Raw genomic sequence first — 24,013 nt, forward strand, 5'->3', positions numbered from 1 at the left:
GAACTGAGTCCAAGCTCTCCGCCTCCAGAGCCCAAGTATACTTTCTCCCTGCAAGTAAGATTTAGAATCTCAGAGCTGAAAGAACCCTATAAGAGCATGGTGAACTCACCTCACTGAGGAAAACAGGGCCAGAAAGGTGGTCCCAGAGCCCATTCGTGCTAGACGGGGCCTGACATCCAGGCTCCCATGAGCACCCTTAGGACGAGTGTCTTGTGTATTAACCTTGACAAGTGGGTACAGCAAAACACAAGAGCCAGCTCACAGGTGGAGTGCTTCCTGTGCACCAGAGACATGCCAGGCCTTCACCTATATAAGTATTTCACACCAGCCAGCCAGTCCTGCCTTTTGAGAGGTGAGGAAACTCAGGCTTAAAGAGGCTTGGTTATGAGTAAGAGCAGACTTGGGTTTTGTATGCAGATTTTCCCGACTTTTTCCACCCATTACATTCTACCTTCAGACACTGGGCCACAAAACCAAGGCAGGAGGAGTTTTCTGGGCTGAAGGAAAAATTCAAACCAGCTCTAATTGTAATGTAGTAAAACTCCGAAGGTGGCCTTAGTCTTGGACCACGACTTCAACAGAGAAAGTCCTTTGGAAGCAGAACAGCCAGTCCTTAGAGCTGGGCCCAGTTTTTCCTGTGGTCACCCCCTCGCTGTGGGAACTCTCTGATCCACCAGCACAGAATGTGGAACTGCAGCTGTTCACTGCCAAGGCTCCAAGATCCTTCTATGGTCCATCTGGGTGAGGGCCCAGGAGGTGCAAATGTCCTGCCTCTCTAGACCTTGGAGCAGGAATGAACTTCTGGGTGTTAATTTCAGTAAGTCCATGTGCCAGTCATAGTTCAGATTTCCCCTCTGATACCTGGTAGCCTTAGGTCTCAGCCATTCCATGAGGGGCCTCCAAAAGGCCTGCTGCTCCCATTTCTAATCCTGCCGGTTGGTGCTGGGCCCTTGGACTTGGCACCTGTTCCTCTCATAGCATGAGTTATCGGCACCTGCTCAGGGCCTGGTTTTTCCTGCTCTGGGCAAAAGGTGAGACTGGCTGTCGGTGGAAGGGCTGCTGTCCTTCTCAGGAGGTGCTGCTGTGTGGAGCCACGCTCCCGATGGGGGTGGGGAGCATGACTCAGGGTTTAATAGAGGGTACGGAGGAGCTGTGAGAGATTCCAGTCGAAGCTGCATTTAGGTCTATTCATAATGTGGGCAGTTATCTATTGTAAATCATGCGAATGATTCACAATAGATCCTAGGTAAATCATGCAAATCTGCTGCAAAATGGAGTATTTGCTACAAATAGGCTTTGAAGGGGTGTTGGTGATGAGTGAAATAGTGTTTGTGCAGTGTGAGATCCAGGAGTCCTTGAACACATTGTGTTCGTGGATGATACATTTTCACAGAGGCCTTTGCTCCCAAGAATCTCACTGCCCTCCCTGAAAATCCTGGTCTTGTAAATCCTCACAAGAATCTCCCAAGGCTAGTGGGGAGATGAAGAGGCCCAGAATTCCTTCTCCTACCTTCCACTTCGGCCTTGGCCACCTCAGCTGCGGTAGCAGCTGTCAGTAGCTTGGAACAGGCTCCTCCATTGCCTCAAGACCTACTACCACTTTGCAGGGGGAATTGAGAAGGCCAATTTAATTGAACTGATTGCCACTTACAAAGCTGTAGTTACTCCTCCAAGAGCCTATTTAAAGTTTCTGAGCTATATGAGATAACAAAATAAAAAAAAACACAGTGTAAGGCAAAGGATGATTATCAAATTGCTTTGGGAAGCTTCAGTGTGAAAAAGATACAAAAGAAAGATTGAAAGGTATTAGTCTGTGAGTCTCACTGAGGTCAGAGGACTAACATCTTTTTTTTTTTTTTAAAAGACTTCAGGAATAAAACTTTAGAAAATGTACACACACATACTGCTATCAACTCAGATAAATGTGAGTTTCTATTTTAGATTACATTAATATTGTTAACCTAGTTTAAATTCCTATGGCACAGCAAGAGTCTTACATAGTTATAAGATTTTTTTAATGCATGAGCTTTAAACTCGTTTTCTTACTTTAAATAGATGTATATTAACTCTCCGTTTAGTCTGCAGGACCTCCTAGCTTAGTGTAACAGCCCAGCAAAATAAGAGTGGATACAAACTCTGTAATTTACTCACAGGCATAAATGGATATATAAATGTAAAAATGTGCACAATATTTTATACCATGCTTGACTTCATTGTGACCTAATGTTTATAATATGTAAATAATGGCTTCCTTCTAAAGCAAAGAACTTTTAATATACAGATTCATCAGAAAGTCCATTTTCTTTAATATAAACAGAAATAAAAAGCAAAAAGTATTCTTTTGCAATAAATAAATACCCAGTGACAAAGGTTACCATTGAAGGGATTAAAAATGACAGAAGTCAACAGAAAACTTTCAATATCATACTTCTACTTTAATATGAAGATATTGTTATCAAAGGAAACCTCAAGAAATTCTTTGATAAAAATAATCTCACACTATCTTTGAAGCAGTTTCATTTATTTTACTTCCCACTGTGTTCCTTATCAGAGGGCCAAGGGTAAGAAGTTTCCTAGTTCTGATTAGGAAAGAATCTGATAGATCAGAAGACCCAATTGAAGTGGGACATAATAAGAATTAAAGTATTACATGACATTAATCCTGCCATTCCATTACTCTCTCCATCTTTGTGCACAGACTAATTATTCTGTAGCCAGTGTTCAGAAGAAAATAGAAACATACTCACTGTGGGCTGGAGTAATCGCTTTATTGCATCAACAAGGCTGGCTCTGTACTGGTCCAGAAACAGGCTGACATTGGGAAGAGAGCAGTATCCAGATTAAACTGGGTTTTCAAGTCTAAAGATACTAATAATAGTGATAAATACAAGGCTAATTTCATATTTACCCAATGCTAAAAAAGAGAAAAGTGCCTCACCGGAGGAAAAACATTTTATGATACTGGGAATCAAACAAGGCCTTCTACATGCCAGACAGGTAGGTTCTATACTACTGAGCGGCTCCCTGTAGCCCCAGTAGAATCTTTTTTTTGGTACCAGGGATCGAACTCAGGACCTTGCCCTTGCAAGGCAGGTGCAGTGCCACTGAGCTAAATCCCTGTCCCTGGAAAAACATTTTAAAAAGAAGATACTGTGGTCAGTGTTTCCTGACTACGTGCCATGTACCAGGATTCACACGTGACTGGGCCATGTGTTAATGTTCAAGGACAATTTCTCAATTGCTGGTCATGGGTGTCAGCGGGTAGAGGTGAAGCACCTGGCATTTCCCCTTGTTTGAGCCTAGTCTCCCATAGGCCTGGACGCTCTGCTCACCCAGGGTGAGGCAGCACTGAAACCACAGAAGAGACACAGCGGGTAATGGTTGTGAGTGACTAGGGACAGTAAGAAGCTCATATTCAACCACTTAGGAGGGAACAGCCCCCAAAACAGCACAGCGCCAGTCTGTCCCAGAGACCACGGCATCATGGAGCTCAAGGGACCTTTTTTCAGTTCAGTGTGTTCTTCATTTTCCTCCTCTGGTCTTTTGACTGCTTCTGCTGTTGCTTTCATTCCTTTGTTGAATCAGTCTGACCCTGTCTTTACCTCTTCACCAGGCCTTATCCTGGAAGCTTGGAACACAGTTATTTTTCCTTATCTGAACTTGCAGGTCCCAGACTTGAGTTTGGATTACTTGGCAGCAGGTGGCAAGTCAGTTAACTTAGCTATGCCTAGTGCTATGGTTTGTATGCTTCCCCTGCCTTGCACAGTTAATGTGTTAGAAACTTAATCCTTGCTGCAACAGTTTTGAGAGGTGGGAAATTGGGTGCCTTTTTGGTCCTCTGCCTTCTGCCATGTGAGCATACAGAGTTCCTCCCTCCTGGAAGATTCAGCATTCAAGGTACCAACTTGGAAGGAGAGACCATGCCCTCAACAGACACTGAGGCTACAAGCACCCTGACCTTGGAATTCTCAGGCTCCAGAACTGTGAGCAATACATTTCTGCTCCTTCTAACTTATATTCTAATAGCACAAAATGGACTAAGACACCTGGGATGTTTCTGAAAGCCAAGGAAAGGTTTCTGTGGATGGAATTGCAGTATAGTGAAAGCATCCAGTGCTGAAGGCACACAGAGCAGAGCTGGTTGCCAAACACCCCCCTGTGAGGCGCACAGCATCTGGGAAGGGCTCCTGAACATGTCGGAAGTGCTCTACCTCAGGGAAGCAAAGCTGCTGGAATCTGCCAATGACATCCATAGGTGGGGACTACTTTTTTTTTCCTGAACTCCTTGGCTATTTGCATCTGTAGTGACCTCTTCATTACTGAGCTCAGTACTGCAAGCAGAGCATTTGGAGGTTCCCCTCCCAGCTTCTTGTGTCCCACAGTGCCCTCCTGCCTAGGCTCCCAACTTCTTGAAGGCAGGGAGCATCTTATGTTTCTTTGCCTCTTCCACAACATTTGGAAAAAAGACATGGCCACAGTAGTCTAAAAGACTGACTGACTCTCAAGGAAGAAGCCCAATGCTGGGAAGGTGATAGTGCGATAAAGGCAGATGGCCTGAGGGGTGGATGTCACAGGCCCTCAGCTTCTCACTCATTGCTTCTAAGTTGTGTGTTTGCAATGCAAAGGTAAAGACTGTTCTACTGCATAAAAATTGATGCCCGCATCTTAAAAACCAGGGATCACAGATACTTTTCAAAAGGCATCTTAACTCAGAACCTAAGTCCAAATACATTTTTTGGAATGCGATGTGAAAAACCCTTCCATTCACATCTTGGATTTACCTTCTTATAGTGAGTGGGTCCCCTACTCCCTGACTGGAACCCCTAGCAAGTTTTTGCATGAGCCAGCTCATGAGCAGCCTAAGCAAGACCCTTATTCCATTCCACTTGCAGTAGGTTGGTCCACATCCCCCCCCCCCCCCCCGCCAGCATGATAAGCTCCACCTGCTCCAGGCCCAGTCTCATGCTGCTATGGGCTAATAGTGAGTGTGGACCTTTCTTCTGTGTGCCCCTGGCCAAGTCACTTCATGTAAGGCCTTAGTTTCCTTGTCAAGAAAAGCCCATCTATGTGGTATTCTGGGCATCAAATTAATAATATGCCTTAGTTCACAAATACTGTTGATTGTCTGTGGCATTAGTTTAGGTATCAGAGATAAGTATGAATAGACAGGGCCTCTCCTCAAGGAGCTTCCATTCTGAATCCATGTACAGTTCCCAGGTCCCGGGACAGCAGTGTTTAGCAGAAGGTCCTAAACAAATATTCACTTGCCCACTGATGACAGCTCATCACAACCCCGGAAATGGGGGATGTTCATACAGGGTGTGCGTTGCAGTGATCCTAAAACAGGCTGTCCACACACCATTAGCGGTGTTGTTGAGTGTGAATCAATATTTAGGTAGGACAGTTCACCCAGCAGGTTCTCTTTGGCTTTGATGAGTCTCCCACTGGAGAATGAGGAGTGAGGAGAGCGGCTTATGAGAAGTGACCAGAGTCTGCACTTGAGTTTCTTTGGTCAGCACAGGCTCACGAAGGCTCTTCTGTGGAAGAAGTGTTCATGCCATGGGGAAAGAAGTCTTCAGATGAGCTAGAGCACAGGGAAGAGAGAGCCTTGTCCCATGTCCTCCCAGCAATCGGGATAACCCAGAAACATTTTCTTATCTTTAATAAAACTACATCCTTATTTCTCAGCGTACAGAATATGTCTAGTGCAAATGCTACAAAAATTTGTCACTATATCATATGAAGCAGTGATTAATGAGCCTTCAGGATTGATGAGAAAGGAATTAAATTGTAACTAAGTCGTTTAAAAAAAGTTTGCTCTTCGGAACACGGTATTTTATTTTTCAGTGAGGTAATTATATCTTTAGTTTTAATAATTACACTTTCTTTTTGGTCCTGGGGATTGAACTCGGGACCTTGCACTTTTGAGGCAGACAGCAGAACCACTGACTAAATCCCTGGCCCTAACATTTTCATTTTTTAAATTAAAAAAAAAATTTTTTTAAGAAGACTATCACTGAACCAGGTGTGCTGATGCACGCCTGTAATCCTAGGGCTCTGGGAGGCTGAGGCAGGAAGATCACAAATTCAAGCCCAGCCGGGTAACTAAGCAACTTAGTGAGACCCTATCTCAAAAAAAGGGGCTTAGTGAGACCCTATCTCAAAATTTAAAGAAGCTCCACATGAAGGCCCTGGATTCAATCCCCAGTACCATAAAAAATTATCTCTGTAAGAAAATATCTCTGTCAATGACTTAAGCCAGTAAGCTACCTGGCAGGTTGGGATAAGCTAAACAAAGGAGCTAAGCAAAGAACCACTCTGTGCATCCTTAGAGCTGGTAAGGTTGTTAGAAAAAGATGAACAGTACCTTACCAGCTGAGCTTAAAGCATGGCCTGAAAAGCCCTTTCCACTGAATGTAGGTGATGGTGACAAAGAGGTTAACATCACAGTGAACTGGAAAGTGTAGCTTAACACACGACACATTCCAAACACAGTGCAAAGGCAACAGCACCGACTCCATTCTTCCAAATCACATTTCCCAAAAGCAATTCTTGTAGTTCTCTAATAGATCTTTATTCCAAGCGAGCTCACTTTTCTACTTAGTGCTGATACAGAATTTATAACGCTTTGTAGGGTACATCATATGAGCAATTTCAATGTGTTTTAGTGGGAGTGATATGTAATCTCCTGAAAATTCACCCCTTAAATAAGTCCTAATGGCTTGGAGAACAGCAGTAGCTTAAGTGGATCTATTTAAAAAGGCTGAGTGGGTCAGTGATGGGGATGGAGATACCATTTCAACTCTCCCTTCAGTTACTGATCAAAATATGCTGACAGTCCAGTTTGCCCATTAAAATGCGCGCGCGCGCACACACACACACACACACCCCTCTATGTCACTGCTGTGGCAGCAACACTTGCTTTGTTCCATGGATCTGAGTCACAGATTTTCTGACAAAGGAAAGGTGTTGGGTCATTTTCCTCACCTCCTTTAGAATCAGAATTGTATGCAGAGCATAGAGTATCTAATTCCTCTCATAGGGAAATTTATTAGTGTGAAGCATAAGGAGATATTTCTCTCTGTATCCGCAGAAAGGAAGACCCCCATGCAATTTTCACGGTGAAATGTACTAAGTTAAATTCACTGCTTTAGATTTAACTTAAAGCAGAACGATGGTCTTAACTGATTTTTGTGGGAGCTCAGGGTAATGCCATACTTTACTCTCACTTGGCTCTACCCCTTTAGTTGGGAGATCCTGGGCAATTCGTATGTTTTCTTAGGGATGGAGTCTTCCCAGGTGTGAGGTGAAAGGACTGACTACATTTGGGCTAAAGATCTTTTCAGATGTAAGGGGCTGTGAGTTATGATTTAGAACTTTCCATGATTGCAGCATCTGGAAAACAAAGAACTTCTTGAACCTATAGTATTTCCACTTAAACACCAAACTTTTTTCACCATCTAGAAAAAAGTAAAAAGGAAGGTAAAAAGAAAAATCCACAGCATGGAGTGTAAAGATACTGAAAGGGTGAGCAAGGTAGTGTCGACAGGTCCATGTACTTTTTCCTGCTTCCTCCCAAGTCTCAGGCTGTGGGCACACAGATGTGCTGATTGTCCCTCACACCCAGCTCCATGAGTCGATCAGGTTCTGGGTAGTACTGCAGACATGGTTTCTAAAATACAGAGGATTTTTGGAGGATTCAAACATACGGAATCACTTTTATTTTTGTAGAGCTACAATCAACTGGAGAGCTGTCAAACACTAAATGAAAATGTTCATTGGATTTTAAAAATCTAATTTCCAGACCTTTAGATTATATTATGAATGAATAGGAGTCTGAAAAGGCAGTTTAAAAATTAATCACTCTTTATTCTAAATGCAGCAAGGACCAGGCTGGACCATATTCCAGCAGAAAGGAATTCTTATATTAAACTCAACATTAAAGAAGCCCGCTCAGAGACTTAATAGGCAGGTTTCCCCCCTACACCTGCAGTTAAATATTCTAATATTTTGAAGTTTGTCAACAGCGTCCTTTTGCAGGTGTGACTGTACCTTGATTTTTCCTCTGTTTATTTCGAAGTCGACATTTTACAAGTTATTTAGGAACTGTTGAACCATGAAACTATTTTTCATTGTCAAAAATGCTGAATGGTGAAATAATGACTAGCTTTCACAGTTTGCTTCTTTATTTTATAATCGAGTTGAACTACTAAATTTGGAAGTGAAGTAAGAGAGTGTCTCTTCTGGAAAATAAGTTATTTCTCCCATTCCCCACAGGTTTATGAATGTTTGAATGTAAATATATGAATATATGAATGATTTAGGAACATAAACATATCACCACTTGTTGTAATCATGTGCATTTTACTTGAACCACAATGTGGGTTTGGAATAGGTTTGTGAATAGAGCTTGTTTTCATGTAAATGGGATCAAGCAGTACCACTGGTTAGCTATTCAGGAAATCAGACAATGCCACCCTTGCTGGAAATGCTTCAGTAAGAATTTAATCCATGTACCTAATATCTGAACTCCGACTCTTGCTTCATATTCCTGTGGCCTAATCCAGATCTCATTGACTGACAATGACTACAGGAAAGTGTGAGACTCACTGTGATCTATTTATGTGTGGTACCACTTTCTGGCACTGATTATTTCAGGTTTCATCTTGGAGGGAGCATCTAAACAGAGCTTTATCTGCTCTGTGACTTTCTAAAATAATGCAGCATGGCCTGCCTGCCGATAGAAGCAAGATCCAGGCAATAAAACTCCTATGGAGAAACACCAAACCTACAGGACATAAAGAGCTCATGGAATCCTGTGCTTCTCTGCTATACACGAAACATAAACATCACTGTACTTTCTAAGTTCCTACACAGCTTACCAATCTCTCTGAATATGAAGAGAGACCATTACCAAAGAATTTCTTTTGGAAATAATATCAGCATTGCAGTGAGAGTAGCTTAATAGTTCACATTTACAAATGGGAAATTACAAACAGGCTGACATTCTGGCACTTACAACACCAGGAAAAAAAACTTAACAATTCATGCATAGAAAAGCCATTTATAAAATGAAGCTTGGTATATTTAGTTCATTTGGATCCATAAATTCTCACATAGCTACCATGTGTGTGTGTACATATAATATTACATTATGTTATGTATTTGTAATGAAAGCCTTAAACTGAGTATGTGACCCTGTTGTCAGCTAGGGAAAAAAGACTATTTTTCAAACATGTTGTGTGGTTATTTTTACCCTGAGATCATTAATCAGAAAAGAGCTTAAATCTTACTTCCTCTGCTTGCCTCTCTGGTACAAATAGGATGACATGGTAAGAGTGTCCATAACAGCACGTACAACAAAGCCAGGCTGTTCTGATATTTCTGTGAAGAGCAAATTCAACTGTAAATCTTTTGGCCAAACCTGCTTTTCCTCACATCATCAGAGCCCATCGGGGTATGACCCTCATTTAAACCGTCAAGAAGGTGCTGCCCCTTCCTTCTTGCTGCTGCTCTCTGATCTGGCTCCCTTGCTTAATCTGATCTAATCCTGCCAGCATTATCTTCATCTGCACAATGAAACCTGGAAGATCCATTCTCATATTTGGTGAGGAAAGGCATTTACTAAATTGCTTGTTGAAATCATATGGTGAAGCTTTATCTCCCTATTTTTGATTCAATGAGGGGTATGGAGTTGAGGCATATTATCAATGATTAGTTAGAAATCTAGGTTACTCCCATTTTGGATGCAAAGAGACTAAGAGAGGCAGGCAAAAAAACCTAAAAGAGCCATGAAAAACTAGAAAATCTCAGTTACATTACAATAAAATGCTTATTATTCATGGAGAAGTATTTTTCAGAAGAAAAAATAAAGCAAACCTAATCCATTGATTTTGGTAGAAAAGCGATCTATTGAAAATTTATTCTAATAATAATCATCATCATAAAACTACTTCCTAAAAATGTCATTCAACTCTCTTCTATGAAAAAAATCTTCTCTGAGTTCTGGATCTTATGACTGGGCTTATCAATATAGTCAAACTTCATCAGAACCTAAACTTGTATTTTTAAATCTACAGTGCCATAATAATCAGCATGATGAAACTACAAATAAGATTTTACTGTTAACACAGATAATACTTGTGAATCGCCCATGTTTCCCATATGTTGGAATGATTACCACTCAAATTACAAGAAGTGCATAAGAATAGTTGAAATAATTATTAAGGTCTGATACATATTTATCCTGTAACTTAGGATTAGACTTTCATTAATAAATAAGTAGACTGGGCTAAAAGAGAATGTCTAATGTAAATTATTTTTAAAAAGTAGGCACCTGACAGAGGTCTGAATGTTATTATTTGCATAAAAATAAAACAATTTTATACTTTTGTCCTATGTATAATTAAAATATCATAATTGAATACATTGAAAATATTAGATAGCAAATACACATTTGAAGAAAAGCTATTTCCCCAAAGATATTTCACAGATATGTTTATTTGCTGGAGAGGATGTATGTATACACATATATATTCCCTTATATCAATAGTCAGATCTCTCCTAAGAAGTAAGCTAATTGAGCTGTTTGTGTTGATAAACTCCTTTTTCTCCAGACTATTCCACTCCGAGCCATAATTATTTGCAATTTGCCTAAGTTGTCCATTTACTGATACGTCAAGCATGAAACAGAGGCAATTCCAGAAAATGGAAATGCTTCTCAAAATCAATCTTTGGGAAATAATGTGGTAGAAGTTACTGTGTGATAGAAGACTACCTTATAACTGTCACATGGAGATGAATATTAATTTGTTGAGGTTAAGGTGGCTTTGTGCTTCATTTGTTGACTTTGCATAGCCGTCAGCAAAGCAGTGCAGCCCAATTACTCCAGCAAAGCTGTTTTTTCTACCAGGAGTTTTATGATTTTTATGTACTTACCAGTCAGCACACATAACAATGTCAAAATGTCCTTCCAGTTGAGAGACATCTGTCTCATTATCCCATCGTAAAACGCTTGAGGAGAAAAAGATTTTAAAAATTATACTTTGGCTTTTTAAAAAAAAACTTTTGATTTTAAGCTATTAACATTTTTTGTGGCACTTGAAATTATTTAAAAGGTATATACAAATTATTTCAAAAAGATATAATAAAAAACTAGGATGTAACTGTCTTCTACATTTTATTTAGACTTCAAATCTAGAAAAGGAAGAAAACTCTACTTAAATACAATAGTTAAGCTTTTGCTAGTGTTTATAGGTTTTTGTAGACAAGCCAGAGAAAAGTATCTTTACCACGGTCTTTGGAACGAGTCTAGACCCTTAACATCAATGAGGTACATACTGAAATCAAAGTATTTTTTTATCTGGCTGGACTACAAATTTATAAGATAAGAAAGTGAAACTCAGTATCTACCTGCTTGTCATGTCAGTTACATTTTTTATTGATGAAATGTGCGAGCTGGAAAGATGGGAGAGAACAGCCAATCATTTGGTGTTCTCAGTTCTCAGGCATACTTTAAAATCTCCCCACACTGACACTTGTCTCCAAAGGAGGATCAGTTTTTAAACTTCACATTAATAATATTAATTAATGACATGCATTTGAAAATTCTGGTTGTTTATAAAGTTAACCAGGGGTTTGCACTAATCTCACTTGATAACTGTGATTATCATTGTATCATTATAATATTTCAATGGTTTTTCTCTCTACCATACTAAAACTGTGATTTGCAGTAGTATTTTTTAAAAAGTAAAATTCTATTACTATTTCCTATTTTGATTCTTTAGACATCAATCGAGTAATCATATCTACCATATCCAGTTATATTCGCTTATTTTCGGTGGGTTCTGTATTTCTTCTACATCTCCATTGAGTGAAAAGTGATGTGTTTGAGTATAAAAAAATGTGTTAGTCTAGTCAACCCCAAAATTCTTTTCATGTACATTAATATACATCAATGCTGTCGAATATAAAGTAGAGAAGATTAAACACGTCATCACAAGAACACCTGCACAGGCTGAGTGCGTGCTAGCCACTCACTCATGTGAGTCATGCTTACTGAGCACCTGCTTACCATGTGTCAGGCTCTTTCTGCTCCACAGGACAAGCCTTCACAGAGGTAGCCTGGCGAGCCACACAACCATGTATACCTGTAATTCCAGTGCTGTGACCTGTGTGTTATGTGAGCAGACAGACTCAGAGCACCAGGAAAGGCTTCCCCAAAGTGGGTACCTCAGTGTTCACATGTCCTGTGACAGGGACATGCTTTATGAGTTAACGCTAGTGTCATTACACTTGCCTAGGCCCTGGGGAAAGCCAGGAAACAAAGGAAACCAGAAAAATCCCTGGGAAATGAACTTTGCTTTTGGACTCCTCAGAAACTCCACGCACCCATGGAGAGTAGGGAAGAACCAATACCAATTTTTCTGGACCTGCCAAGGCTTCTGGTGTCCTGGGACTCGGGCTCAGTGCAAACTGAGCATGCTTAGCCCTCATCAAAGACCAGAAAATCCTCCCCAGCTTCTGGGAAGCTTTCAGCTGTGGATCACCACAGCAGCTGGAACAAGTAATCTCTAAGTAGGAAACTGAAGTGCCCAGTGTAGTCATATGAACCGCAACACATTATCCAGGAGCATTATCCTCAGTCTAACAAGGCTGAAGGCCATGCTGTCCCTATAACCGGAAGCAGGTGACACAGAGAAAGTGGTGTGATCAGCACCCTGCTTTAGGAAAAGAGACACTCGGAGGTTTGCATCTTGATTTCCTACTCTCAGGAGGTGTGTGAGTTTGGGCACTTCCTTAACTTCTCTGTGTTTGCTTTCTAACTTCTTGATTCAAGGAGCTGATCCTTGCAATGCCTCACAGCCAATGACCTTGCCCCACCCTCCAGACTGCCACATGCAGCCAAGCTCTAGAGTAGTGCTTCAGTTACAGTTTGCTTGTATCCAATTTGTTGGGATACTTTTGCAAAATTGAATAACAAATTAATAGAAAGTGAGATTTAAAAAATAATAGACTGGGGAGTTAGCTCAGTGGTTCTGGCACCTGCCTTCAAGTACAAAGTCCCAAGTTTGATCCCCGGTACCAAAAAAAAAAGAGAAAATAAAGAGCAAAATAAAGGCTACGTAATAGGATGTAAGGAGATAGATCTCTTGCAAATGGGAAAAGGATCAAGATATGGAGGAGGGAGGAGGGAGGGGAGGGAAAGGGGATGAAAATGTACCAATTTCCCACATATTATGTACATGTACCAATTTCTTACATTATGTACTATAGACATGCACTAACAAAAAAAAAAAAATAGAAAAAAACCAAACGAAACCAAAGGCATTCCAAATACAAGCCCACAAGTCCTATGCTTGCATGTTACAGCAGGGTTTCCAGACCCTGACTTTGAATTTCAGAACATACTTCACTGCAAATGGTAACACGCAGTTCACAGCCTGGCACTGTCCTTCACAGCCCACTCACTGAGTGCCACTGCTCTGAACCTTGTCCTTTCCAATAACCACAACCCTCCTCTACTCTCAGACCATCTCCTCCTCTCTTCCACAGCTCACTCCTTCTGCAGCTTCTCCAGTCCAACCATTCATCAACCTCACTGGTCTACAATCCACTGATGATACCAACAGGTCAAGCACTGTTCCTCTTCCCTAAAGTTTACCTTTCTTCCTTACCCAGCTTAAACTGCATTTCAATTAATCCTTTGAACGCAGCCTCAACTCTTTTGTCTCTCTCTTACTTCCTCAATTTTGTTGCATCCAGCTCTTTGCCTGGTCCATGTCTGCATTTGTGACCTTGAATGCATTGGAGAAGCACACGGCACCCTGACTGGCTTCGCTGTAGATTCAGGACAATGAACCTCAAGGGGACTCAGTCATGCCTGGAAGTTATGCTTACATTTCCTTTGTCCATTTGCTCTTCCATTCTCCTAAGTCATTATTCTGTACCTTCTCTCTTTTCAACATGCTAACACTACCTCCCTCATCCTTGCTTTCAGCTAATGGCCTTGCTTGCTATGTTACTGTCAAATCATCTTCTTTAGGACAGGCTGTAGCAATTTCCTTTCTCTTTCCTATACTGTCTGCTCTTCTCTCTCTGAATTAATTCCACCAGTCTTCAGCCATGCAGTTATATCCTTCCTTATGAAATACCTTTTTTTTTGGTACCAGGGATCGAACTGGGGACCTTGCGCTTGTGAGGCAGGCGGCGGAACCACTGAGCTAAATCCTGGCCCATGAAATGCCTTCTTTTGAGGCGACCTTCCCTTCCAGTTATTACTCCCTTTCTCTACTTCTCCTTTGCAGCCAAATTCTTCTCTCATCCCATTCTATTTTCAATCCTCTCTAATCAGCTTTTGTCTCCACAGTTACCAAAACTGCTCTTGTGAAACCCACCGAAGATCTCCATATTGCTAAGTTCTTAGTCCTCTTCTTCCTCGACCCACCAGACTGAACCTCTCCCATGAGGTCCAGATTTACACATTCAGCTTCTTGTTTTAATACTTCCACTTGAATAACTACTATGGACAACTCAAACTTAAACTATCTACATTTGAATTCCTGAGCCTCTTTCCCAAATTCACTTTCTTCAGTCCTTTCAATCTTGTTAATGGTAATTCTACCTTTCCAGCTGCTCAAACCAAAAACCTTAGATGCATACCTGACTCTTTTCCATCCCACATTAAATATGCCACAAATATAGTTAGCTCTACCTTTGAGATATATCAAAATACAACCACTTCCTTTTGTTTCAACAGCTCACACCTGGTCTAAACTACCACCATTTCTCATCTGAATTATTGCAGGCTTGTCTAATTTGTTTCCCTGGTTTCATCTGTCACCCTACAATCTCTGCTCAAGAAAACACCAAGAGTGATCCTTTTAAAACACACACCAGTGGGCTGGGGATTTAGCTCGCAAGTGCAAGGTCCCGAGTTTGATCCCTGGTACCAAATAAATAAATGAATAAAACACACCAGAGAAGGAGATTTTTCTTTTTCCCTGTAATGGTTTCTCTCTCTTAATTCAGCATAAAAGTTCAAGTCTTTACAATGACTTAGAAGACCTTATACCAGTGATGGCAAACCTTTTGGAGCTTTCAATGATACTAACAGCCCACTGTGCCACTCCTGCCATAGGTTTGCCACCACTGCCCTATACAATCTGCCAGGTTATCACTCTGACCTCACCTCCTATTTCGCTCTCCCTCATTCTCTTCACTCTAGCAACACTGACGACCTTAGGGTTTCTTGAATATGCCGTGTATACTTCTGTCCAAGGGTCTGGGTATTGGCTGCTTGCTCTGCCTAAATGTTCTCCCTTCAGATATCCATATGGCTCCCTCCCTCACCTCCTTCAAATCTCTCCTCAGATAACTTACCTTTTAAGACAGGCATCCACTGACCAACCATTTATTTCCAGTCCAGTAGTATGACTTGTTCTTTATTTTTCCCTAGCAGCTATTAATTTTTAATGTGCTATGTGTTTAACTTACTAACTTTATTTCCCCTTTCCCCAGTAGAATATAAGCACCATAGGGTTTGGAGATTTTTAAAACCTGTTTTGTACAATGATGTATTTCCAATGCCCAGAATACACAACTTCTATATGAACGAATTGTGTGTGCATGTATCTAGCACCATGCCTGGTATACACAATGCATTCAGGAAAGTTGTTCTCTGAATAGAAGGTATAGATAGCTACATCTGAAGACAATTAAAATGCTTTGGAAAATGCTTTGCTTCCAGCAAAGATGGAGTAGCAAGTACTTCACTTACTCTTCTGCCCGAAACAACCAAAAACCCCACAAAACTCCAAACCCAAAAAACTCAGATTATTTAAAGCGATAGTTTTCAAGGAACTGAATATCAGTAGCAAATGACATTCTCTTTGAGAAAGGAGAAGCAAATGAAATGAACACTACCATTGCGAGCTTACTGCTTTGAGAGTTTCCAGGTCATAGCAGAGAGGCGGAACTGAGGCAGAACCAGGTGTACTCTGCAGGGGGAGCTGAAATTGAGGGTCTGGGGAAATCAAGGCAGTGAGAGTCCCCAGGAGAGAGTACCAAGTAGGAGAGAGCTGCCCACAAGGCACTCTGGAGAGCTGTGTGTGGTCCCACCAGGATATCCTGCAGGCACTGATTAGTACCAGTGTGTGAGGAAATCACCAGAGTTTGGAAAGAGACCATCTATGCAGACTGGAAGGTCCACTGCTCTCACTGGGCCAGGAGCAGTGCTTGTTTTCATCAGCCAGCCTAGAAAAGTCACAATTTCCAGGCAAGAGAAGAGTCCTCAGGAAGGTCTTGCCTCAGCAGTGGGAAATAATTAGCACTAGACTAAATACTGCCTTGGTTCTGCCTAACAGAGATAAAGCTATTTTAAAGTAACTTATCAGTATTCCAGAACAAGACTCCAAAATATTTACAGGAATATAAAAAGATCCAGACCCTAAGAAGGTAAAATTCAACATTCCTGATACACAATCAAAGATTGCAAGACATGCAAAGAATTAAATAATAAAACATAATGAGGAAATAAATCAAATAATTGTACTTAATGTAGCACACAGATGTCAGAATTAGCAGGGAAGGGCATTAAATATTTATCATAACATTAATCAATGTACTCTAAAATTCAGGTAGAGACATGGAAGATGGTTTTTAAAGTCCTGAATCAAACCTTGGGAGTGGAAAACTACAATATCTGAGAGGAAAAATACACTGGATTAGATTAACAACAGATTAGACATTACAAAAGAAAAGAGAATTTGAAGACATAGTGATAGACAATATCCAAAAAGAAAGGTATATAGAGAAAAAAATGAATACAAGTAAACTGAGAAGAATACTGGTAGGTGGGCTGTAGGACAAATTTAAGTGGTCCTTATAATATATGTGTGACTGGAATTCTTAAAAGTCAGGAGAGATAAAAAAACAGAAAAAATGTTAGAAGAAATAATACATGCAAACTGTTAATCCATAGGTTAAGAAAGGTCAAGAAATCCCAAGCACAAGAAACATGAAGAAAATTAGAAGGCACAAAGTAATTAAATTGCCCAAAAGCAGCACAAAAGAGAAAGTATGAAAAGTCATGGTGGAAAAAGAAGTTTTCTGTACAAAGATAAGGATAACAGCACATCTCCTGAGAGTGACAAGCAAGTCAGAGGACAGTGGAGTGACACCAGGAAACTACTGAAAGGGACAAAACCAACCCACCTAGAATTATATAGTCAGTGAAAAATATACTTCAAAGAAAAATGAAGTAAATGTTTTTGGATATAGAAAACAGCTGAAAGAATTAGTTACAAGCAGATCTTCACTACAAGAAATGCTAAAGGAAGTCCTTCATGCAGAAGAAAAATGGTATCAGATGGATATATGGATCCACACAAAAGAATGATGAGAATAAGATATAGTAACTATACAGGTACTTACATAATATTTTTCTTATTATTTAAATCTCTTTAAAATATAATTAACTGGATAAACAAATATTGTGGAGTCTATAACATATGCATAAATTAAATGTTAGACAACGATAGCATAAACACAATACTATAAGATATTTATACTATCATGAAGTGGTATATCATTTAAGGATAAATTGTAGTAAGTTAAAGATGTATACTATAAAATCTATTTTTTTTTTTTGGTAGCGGGGATCTAACTCGGGTCCTTGCGCTTGTGAAGCAGGAGTCGGAACCACTGAGCTAAATTCCTGGCCCTATAAAATCTAAACAATTACTAAAATAACAAAATTTACAGTTAATAAAGCAACAAAGGCAATAAAATACAATAATAAAATAAATGATTTAATCTAACAGAGTGCAGAAAAAGATGAAAGAATAGATAGAGCAAGTAGAAAACAAATAGCAAAATACAGATTAAAATCTAATCACATCAGTAATTGCACTACACGAAAATGGTCTAAACACCCCAATTAAAAGGCAGAGAACAGCAGACTGAATAGAAAAGCTAGGCCCAAGTATATATGGCTTACAACAGATGCACATTAAATATAAAGATACAAATGGGTTAAAAGTACAGCATAAAAAAAAAGTACAAACACTAGTCAAAAGAAAGCCAGAGTGGATGTATTAACATCAGCATAGTAGATTTCAGAGCAAAAATATTACTAGGAGTAAAGAAGATTGCTTTATAATGTTAAAGGGACAATTTAAAAGGCAGATATAACAATTCTAAATGTTTGCACACTGAATAATAAAGCTTTGAATACAAAGCCTAAAATAGATAGAACCACAAGGAAACATGGACAATACCACAGTTATAGCCAGTGATTTCAGTACTTCTCTCTCAGTAATTGAGTAACCAAACAGGCAGAAAATAAAAAAAGCTACAGGTAACATTAGCAACATTATCAACCAACTTGTCTTAATTGATACTTACACAATACTCAACAAAGGCCAAATGTGTATTATATTCAGACAGAATATTTAGCAAAATATTATTATTCTGGGTCAATAAATTAAAAGGGATCCAAGTTATATAAAAATATGTTCCTTGACCTCAATGTAATTAAATTAGAAATCAATAATATATTAGAAATCAATATTCTCTACAAAATCTTCGAATATTTGGAAAATGTAATAATGTTTTTGTAAATAGGATCCAAAGAAGAAATCAAAACATGAACTGAAAAGTATTTTGAATTGAATGAAAACATATCAAAATGTATGGAATTGCTTCTTGGCCTTTTGGCTAAGATCAAGTGTAAAATGTATGGAACGTCACCAAAAATTTAGAAGAAAATTAGTAACACTAAATGCCTATATTAGAAAAAAGAAAGTAAAGTCATTGAACTCAGTTTCTAGCTAAATAAATAAGAAAAAGACATGTAAGTTACTTATCATAAACAGAAGAAAGGAAATAATAAAGACTACATCAGAGATGAATGAAATGGAAAACAGAAAAAATAATAAAAATCAATGAACCCAAACACTAGTTCTTTGAGATAAATAAAATTGATAAACCTCTAGTCACACTAATCAGGAAAACAATGGAGGAGATATAAATCACCAATATGATAAATAGGAGAGGTGCCAGCACTACAAATTCTACAGATATTAAGGAATATACGGTCTATATGTGCATATATATACATACATACACACAGTTGTCCGTAACAACATATGTATAAACACACACACATACACACATACACATATATATCAAATTATTATGATCATGTGAGGTTGTTCCTAAGATTATAAATATTGGTTTAAGATTTCAAATTTGATCAACATAATTCACTATATTAACAAACTAAAGAAATAGCATTTGCTGAGTGTGGTGGTGCACACCTGTAATCCCAGGACTTGGGAGGCTGAGGCAGGAGGATTGGTGAGAGTTTGAGTGCAGACTGGGCTACACAGTGAGTTCAAGGTCAGCCTGAACTAATACATGGAGAGACCCTGTCTCTAAATAAAATAAATAAATAAATAAATAAATAGAAAGAAACAGCACATGGTCATCTCAAACAGTGCAGAAAATGTGTTTGAAAAAGTTTTCATCTATTCTCTATTAAAAAAAAAAAACAACAAACTTTTTGGGCCAGGGATTTAGCTCAGTGGCACCACACCTGCCTTGCAAGTGCAAGGTCCTGAGTTCAATCCCCGGTACCAGGGGGAAAATAAAAGACTTTCAGTAACCTAAGAATAGAAGGAAACATTTTCAACCTGAAAAAGTTTATCTATGAAAAATCTGCAGTTAACATCACACTTAATAGTGAGAGACTGGATACTTTCTTCCTAACAGTAATGAAAAGAAAGGGACATTTCTTCTCACTATTCAATATCACACTGGAGACTCCAGCATTCCATAGGGCAAGAAATAAAAAAGTATTTAGATTTTTAAAGGATGAGTAAGATTATATTTATTAGCAGGCAACATAATCATCTATGTAGAATGTGCAATGAAATATACAAAAAAAGCTGAGAACTAATGAGAGTAGCAGGCTTGTGGGATACAAAATCAATAGAAAAATTATTTGTATTTCTTTTTAAAAAAATTATTTGTATTTCTTAATGCAAGTGAAAATAAAGAAATTGGTTGCCAATTCTATATTGTTTATAATAGCATAAACATTTTATAAAAGCATAAACATATAAAACACTTGGAGATTATTTTGACTTAAGACAAGAGAGATTGAATAAGACCTAAATAAATACAGACAATCCAAATAGGCAAGGAATAAAATGATGTTTTAAATACTGGCTATCTATATTTTAAAAATGTAACTTCAATTTATATTTTGAATCATATGCAAAAATTAATCCAAAATGGATCATAATCCTATAGGCAAAACCTAATATTTATAAAACTTATAGATGAAAATATAGGGGAAGATCTTTGTAAATTTGTGTCAAACAAAGATTTATTAGACACACACAAGATGCATCACCCATAAAAGAACGAATTGGTAAACTGAATGTCATTAAAATTAAAAACGTTTGCACTTTGAAAGACACTACGAAGAGAATGAAAAGATAAGCCACAGGCTGGGAGAAAATGTTTCCGAATCATGTATCTTCTAAAGTGCTTATATTTAGGACATATAAAGAACTATCAGAGTATGTCAATAATAAAAAATAAGCAATCCAATTTTTGAAAAATGGACAAAAATTTTAAGATACTTTACCAAAGACATATGAATCTCAAGTCAACACATAAAAATATATCCAACATTATTATGCATTAGAGAAATTTGAATTAAACTCCAATGAGAATTCTTTCTTATTAGAAATGACTGTAATTTAAAAGACCTTTATTAGAATGGCTATTTAAAAGGTTGATCATATTGAGAGTTGGCAATAAAGTGGAGAAAATGGAATTTTCCAACACTATGATGGGAATATAAAATAGCACACCACTTCTGAAAAGTTTGGCATGTTCCTTAAAAAGTTTACTACATGCATCTCTATGACTTATCTATTCACTCCTAGGTATTAAACCTAAAGAAAGCATATATTCACCTATCAACACTTGTATAGAAATGTTCATAATAGCTTTATTTGTAATAGCCCAAACCTGGCAGCAATCAAAAAGTCCATCAGCAAGTGATAGAACAAACAAATCCCACATATAATAGGATGGTAGTCAGGAGTGAAAGGGAAAGAACTATTGATACAAGGAACAATATACATGCACTGTAAAATAATTTTACTGACTAGTAGACTGACTAAAACAGCATGCACTAAATGATTCTGTTTATGTAAAACTCTAGAAAGTAGAAACTACTTTTTTAGTGAGAGAAAGCAAACCAGTGGGTTCCAGAGGAAGGAGGAAACTTAAAAGAGAAAAATTTGGGGTCCAAAAAGAGCAAGAAAGGATTTGGGGAGGTGACAGATATGCTTACTCTCTCCATTGTGGTGATGGTTTCAAGCATGTACACAGATTTCAAAATTTATAATGTTATTGAATGTCCAGCTATTGAATGTCAATTTTACCACAAATAATTTTTTTTCAAAAAACTTTCTGGAAAAAAAATCAGTGTACATATACGAGTATAACTAGACCCCTGACAACTTAAGGCATAATGCTCATGTGTAAAGACATGTAAAGGACAGTCTACCAGATACCCATATCGTGTCAACATGTTAGTTGTAATTATACTGACACCAAAGTAAAATTTATGTTATCTCCATTTTATTTCATCATGATATCAAAATTGTATTTTGTTTGAATTTTGTTATAATTTTACAGATAGAAATATTACAGAACTAATCATCTATATTGAACTCCCCATGCTCTAGAAAAATCTTGATAGCTACAGGCATGCCACACCCAGTATGGTTCACAGGTGCAGTGTGGCAGAAAGGAGGAACAGGCTTGGGAGCTAGATTGCTCTGACTTCAAAGACCAGCTCCACCACTTACAAGCCAGCAATACTGAGAGGTGTTCTGAGTATCAGTGCTCTCATCTGTAAAACAGACAATAATAACTGTACTGTAGGATTAAGCACTGAATGAGATAGAGTATATGAAAGCATTACATTAGGAACATGTATTATAAATAGGTGCTTGATAAATAGCAGTTTCTCCTCCCTTACTCTTGCACTAATGTATCATATCTTCTCATTCTGGCTTTGAGTTTAGGGCTTCAACCCAGAGCACAAAACCAAGTCCATTTCTGATAGGGTTTATATTTTGTGATGCAGAACTCACACTAAAACAATGTCTCAAACAGAAAGTGTTTCAAGTTTATAATAAAACTTAATGCCAAATAGGTTCAACCCAATTTGTATTTCATTGTGGTGATCACAGAGAACTTTCCCCAAAGAGATTTACAGCAGTTTTCTTCACACATTCCCACAGATAATATTTCTTTGTTTGCCTTTATATTTGTGGACACTTGCTGGCTGGTCAGTGAGTCGCGGTTTGAAACTATACTGCAAAAAAGCAGTTCCTCGTGTATTTGCAAAAGTAGTGTACTGATACAATTCTTTTTTTTGATGACGCGAACTGAACCCAGGGCCTCACATATGCTGACCAGGCCCTCTACCACTGAGTTACATCCTCAGCCCCTGATAACAATTCTTGATCACACCTGCTAAATGCAAACAACTTAGAATTCTTCAAAAATGAGCTCTCTTACCAGCAGTAGGGGAGGCAACAGTTTTCTCTGCATGGACATAATAGGCATTCTTCTTTTCAGAGGATTCCAGGAGCCTTCCCCACAGTTTCTTTCATCTCTCTTGTCCATGTCTACGTTGTCAGAGCTCACCCTTAACAGAGGGCTCATTTAAGTCATTTACAGTGTTTACCTAAACTGGTGAATCGCTGCTGCTCTTTCAAATGACTGCCTATTTGCCACTTGTCTCTCCATTTTTCCTGATTCTTTATAGAGTTTTAAATTGCCATATGGTACAAGCCTCTATAATAAAGTGTTTCCAACACTTAGGAAGAAGGACACCATCTAAATCTAGAACTGAAATGAATGAGAGGGGATACTAATCTGCTGACTTCCTAACTTGTGAGTCACCTATGGAGTGTTGTTACAACCTCACTGGGTGGTATGAACAGTAGCACAAAGAGAGCATGTTTTTATAATTGTAAGGGGATGTTCAGGCCTATTTGGAAGAAAACACACTCAAAACAAAAGGATTAGAGGTGAGAAAAATGTTCTAAAGGAGCCTCATCATGGAGGACTGGACATGTTGGGGAAGGTCTAACTGCATGTGACCTCACAGGTAGGATTCGGACAGGAAGAGAGGAGGGAGGGCACCTTAGATGTTCCACAAGAGGCAAGGGTTTGAAGGCTGGGATAATACATGAATGTTTTGAACTCCCAAAACCTCCTGGGTCTTCATTCTCAGCAGTGACCCTACAGAAAGCCCAAGATGACCTGATATCATCTTTGCCTTCTTCATCTCTCTCCTTTCCTCTTGTCTAAAAGGCAATAGGGTCATTAAGGAGACACTCCATCCCTGTGTGTTGTTGGGAGCACCCCTTCTGTTCCCTCTGGGTCAGTGGTTTTCAAATTTGAGCATGTATTGGAATCTTCACTCTGTGAAAGCACAAGATGTTTGGACTTCAAGCCCAGAGTTTCAGGTTCAGTTTCTCTGGGGCGGGCTTGAGAATCTGCCATTCTGACATATTCCCAACTGATGCTGCTGCTGCTGCTGGCTGGGGACCACAGCTTCAGAAGCACCAATCTAGGTCCTTGCCCCGTGAAATATGAAACATTTCAAATATGAAATATCCCTCTTTCTTATTTTCACTGACCTCTTCTTCTTTGGCTGTACTGGCTTTTCTGCTCAACTCTTCGCTTGAGTCAGCTTCCTCTTTTTCTCCCTTTGCCTTTGCCACCAACATTCTTGTGGGAGTAGACACTGTTTCACCTCCCTTTTTGCTTTGTCTTCCTAATTCCTAAAGAGCCCATCACAGTGTCTTCCACATAGCAAACACTAAATTACATTTTATTTCATTAGGGTGAATAATGTCGGACAAAAATAGTTGCTCAGAAAATTTTTTAGGCAGAAAGTTATTTATTAACA

General features: G+C 38.9%; 1 protein-coding gene across 4 annotated transcripts in view; it reads right to left on the bottom strand.

Moving 5' to 3' along the window:
- Camkmt (calmodulin-lysine N-methyltransferase) overlaps positions 1-24,013 on the bottom strand; it is a 442,726-nt gene that overhangs the window by 40,870 nt on the left and 377,843 nt on the right. For all 4 annotated transcript variants that reach the window (XR_015452987.1, XM_004839379.4, XM_004839378.4 and 1 more), the window contains 2 exons: positions 10,939-11,013; positions 2,748-2,811 (listed from right to left, as the gene is read on the bottom strand). Coding sequence is in view for 3 of the 4 variants with exons in the window: in XM_004839379.4 (XP_004839436.1) it covers positions 2,748-2,811; positions 10,939-11,013 (139 nt within the window). In the remaining variant the exon portion in view is untranslated. The remainder of the gene's footprint in view (positions 1-2,747; positions 2,812-10,938; positions 11,014-24,013) is intronic.

The sequence above is a fragment of the Heterocephalus glaber genome, unplaced genomic scaffold (assembly GCF_053883595.1).
Source record: "Heterocephalus glaber isolate CG9 unplaced genomic scaffold, H.glaber_assembly_v1.0 deba00001457, whole genome shotgun sequence".
NCBI classification, from domain to species: domain Eukaryota; kingdom Metazoa; phylum Chordata; class Mammalia; order Rodentia; family Bathyergidae; genus Heterocephalus; species Heterocephalus glaber.